This window comes from Oryzias latipes, chromosome 14, assembly GCF_053564925.1.
Source record: "Oryzias latipes strain Hd-rR chromosome 14, Olatipes_Hd-rR_3.1".
In the NCBI taxonomy this organism is placed as follows: domain Eukaryota; kingdom Metazoa; phylum Chordata; class Actinopteri; order Beloniformes; family Adrianichthyidae; genus Oryzias; species Oryzias latipes.
In genome coordinates, this window is record NC_136250.1 from 17,539,874 (window position 1) to 17,543,195 (window position 3,322).

The following is a 3,322-nucleotide window of genomic DNA, read 5'->3' on the forward strand; positions in this document are numbered from 1 at the left end:
GTTACCATACTGGCACATGCCCCCAAAGTGCCCCTTTGTTTTATGCCCCACATTTGTATAGTTTGTACCCAATGTCACACCAACAGACCCATCTGAGGAAGGAGGTTCTCATCTAAGATTTTACAGACCATTAGCCCTTCACTGTGTCAAAGCCAACCCCTCATTTAAGCAGAAAAATCCTCTCACAGAACAGGGTTTCCATCGCAGGGCTTGTCAGCAGAAACAATTCTCTTACAATTTTCCTCTTTTAAACTCATGTTGAGTTTATGTCAAAGAACTCAAATTTTTATTTTACTTGGACACATTTTCTGACCAAAGAATTTATCAAAAAAATCCTCAACAGAATAATAATCCATCCATCGAACTTGCTGAATTGCCTTGTAAGGTCAGGGGGTTGCTGGAGCCAACCCAGCTACTGTACATCAGGGTATATCCTGGCTTGCCAGCATGCTGCAGGTTCACATGCACACCTAGGGGCAAAATAGACCTACAAAGCATGTTTTTGGACTGTGGGAGGAAGCCAGAATGCCCAAAGAAAACCTACGCTCACATGGGGAGCACATGCACACTCCACACAGGAAGGTCCTAACTGGGACTTGAACCAGAGCCATCTCGCCATGAGGCAAGAATGTTAACAACTACACCATCATGCAACCCATTAGAAAATAAAAAACATTAAAAACAAATAATAATGATGACATCTGAAGTATTTTTAGTGTATTTCTTAAATTGGTGGGTTTAATCTATGTACAATTTATTTTATTTGGTTTATTCAGGTTTTCTAAGAGCAACATGACTGATTCAACTGTCCAAGAATGGATTTGTAAGAAAGTAGTACAAATGTATGAGTCTGCAAGTATGTAACTGTACTAAGGGCTGTAAGAAGCTGGTTAATGCATTCATATAAATTGAACATAGTGTAAGTGGCAGGGTAGTAGTAATGAGCCCATTCTTAGTATAAAATGTGAAACATGATTAATTCCGATGCAGAAATCGGAATTACAACTTCAGTTTTTTAATAGAACTTCTGTATGACAGTAGTCAGATTTTTGTCAAACAGTAATTTTAGGTGTTTTGTATAAAGACTAATGCTTGACAGCTGTGCCTTGGACTGAAGAGAACATAGAAAGGGTTGCTGGTTCCTTTCTTCTCAAAGAAAACAACCTATCCCTGGTCTTTTCAACCTTAAACACCTATTTGAGCTGGAAACGTTGATTCTCGATAACATCAAATAACATCCCTGAAACATGTTAAGACTTCAGAAATATTATTAACATAGCAATAAATTATTGTAACATCTGAATAAAGATGAACAGTAAAAATGAGCCTTGTGGAACTTCAATACTGATGTGAACAAAGTGAAGGAGAGACCATTGAACAGCCACACACTGTTCAAAGCCTGAAAGGTATAGAAATCTGTGGCTGCCAAAAGGGTTTTAACAGTTAAACATAAACAATTTCTATATCAGCATGATGAGAAATAACTTCTTACATTTTCTTTTGAGTTTCTTTCTCTAGCCGCTGGAACATAATGGCGATTTTAAAAAAATAAACGTAATTTTTTTATTTGTTGAGTAAGAATAAAAATTTATAGGACAGCTTTAAAGATGTGGGTTATGGTGGTTACATTTGTATTGCTGATTTGTGTAACCTCTTGAGGGGTGGAGGGTGGCGGATGATGTCAAGACTCAGAATGGCAATAAAAACGATGGAGATGAAGAGCTGAAGCCTGATTGTCTCAGAAACATAATTTCTAAAATAATCAAATGAAGCTGTTGGCCAGTAAGTACCTCTTGTTTAGAATAATTACCGTATGTTATTAAACATTTTTCTCTTCTGAAATTTTACTTTTTTTTTCAATTTCCAGGAAATATGGATTTTTTTCCCAAGCCTAAAACATATTTGAGGTTTTTGTTTCACAGCTGATTTTGATTTGCAATTCTATATGATGTTTTTCAATTGATCCACAGATTTGACCTCTTTGAATGAGACAGAAATCCCTCAAATGAAGCAGTTTGGGACTTCTGTCAAAGCGATCCTGTCCATGCTGCCCTGTCTCTTCTTCCTGTATGTTAACAGCATCATGGTGTTCGCCCTGCTGAGGAAACCTCTCTTACTGGAGACACCCCGATACATACTGTTTGCTCATTTGCTCTTTACTGAGTCTATCCAGCTCATGCTGACAATGTTGCTGTACATATTTGCTGTGACTATGGTCCAAATTGTTGGCTATGTTTGCATTGCTGTCACTCAATTTGCTGCTATTACTATTAGGATGTCTCCTCTAAACCTGGCTGTTATGTCTTTAGAGAGATATGTTGCAATCTCTTTTCCACTCAGGCACACCACCATTTCTACGCCCAGACTGGCAGGTGTAGCCATTGTTGTCATATGGACTGTGGCCTCTTTAGACACCTTCATTCAAATCTTTATGTTTGTCAGTCTCAAAAGCAACAGCTTTTCCTCACAGGGAATCTGCAAAAGAAACAGTGTCTTCCAATTGCATGTCTTTGTGATTATAGACAGAGCTTTCACTGTTGTAAATTTTGTCCTGGTCACCACCATTGTCCTTTACACATATATAGCAGTTATGATCACTGCAATGACTTCTTTGGAGCGCAGCATCAACAAGGCACATAAGACACTGTTGTTGCATCTTTTTCAGTTGTGCTTGTGTCTGGTCTCCACTACGTTTGATATGATAAACTCTAGTGAACTGTTAACTTTGGATCGTGCAATAGCGATCGATGTTCAGTTCGTCCTCTTTTTAAGTTTAATAATTTTCCCTAAATGTTTGAGCCCCCTCATTTATGGACTCAGGGATCACAACTTAAAACATTCATTTAAATACCATTTTACATTTGGCTGCATATCCACTGTCACCCCATATTCTGGTTAACTATCAGAGCATTAATTGTGGAAGCACAGCTTCTCCATTTTCTTTTTTTTATCAGGTGCTATGACAAACTGTGTTTTTGTGGAATAGTAGCAGTGTGCTTTATGAAGATTAAATATGGTGTAGGGAAGGATTTCTGAGTCTTTTCAACCCATCACTTTTAGTGTCATACACGTCATAATGTTAAATGTTATTTCTGTTTTCGTTTATTTGTAAATTACTGCATCATTAGATCTTCACATAAAAGAATTTAGATAAAAATTCATAATTACGTGTGAGAAATAAGAAAATAATTCGATTTCAGAAAAAAGCAGTGTTATCAACACTATACTGCTTCAAGCCCCCCCCTATTTTTACATAATAAATCATTTAATTTACTTCCATTTTTAAATAATGCAGAAATTTAGGATTTAGGTTCAGAATTCT

General features: G+C 36.9%; 1 protein-coding gene across 1 annotated transcript; it reads left to right on the top strand.

Moving 5' to 3' along the window:
• The first annotated feature begins 1,873 nt into the window (after window positions 1–1,873).
• LOC110016394 (odorant receptor 131-2-like) lies at window positions 1,874–3,005 on the top strand. Its single transcript, XM_078931273.1, has one exon. It carries the CDS (start codon window positions 2,006–2,008, stop codon window positions 2,897–2,899), a length of 894 nt encoding a protein of 297 aa, XP_078787399.1. The 5' UTR covers window positions 1,874–2,005; the 3' UTR covers window positions 2,900–3,005.
• The last annotated feature ends 317 nt before the right edge of the window (window positions 3,006–3,322 follow it).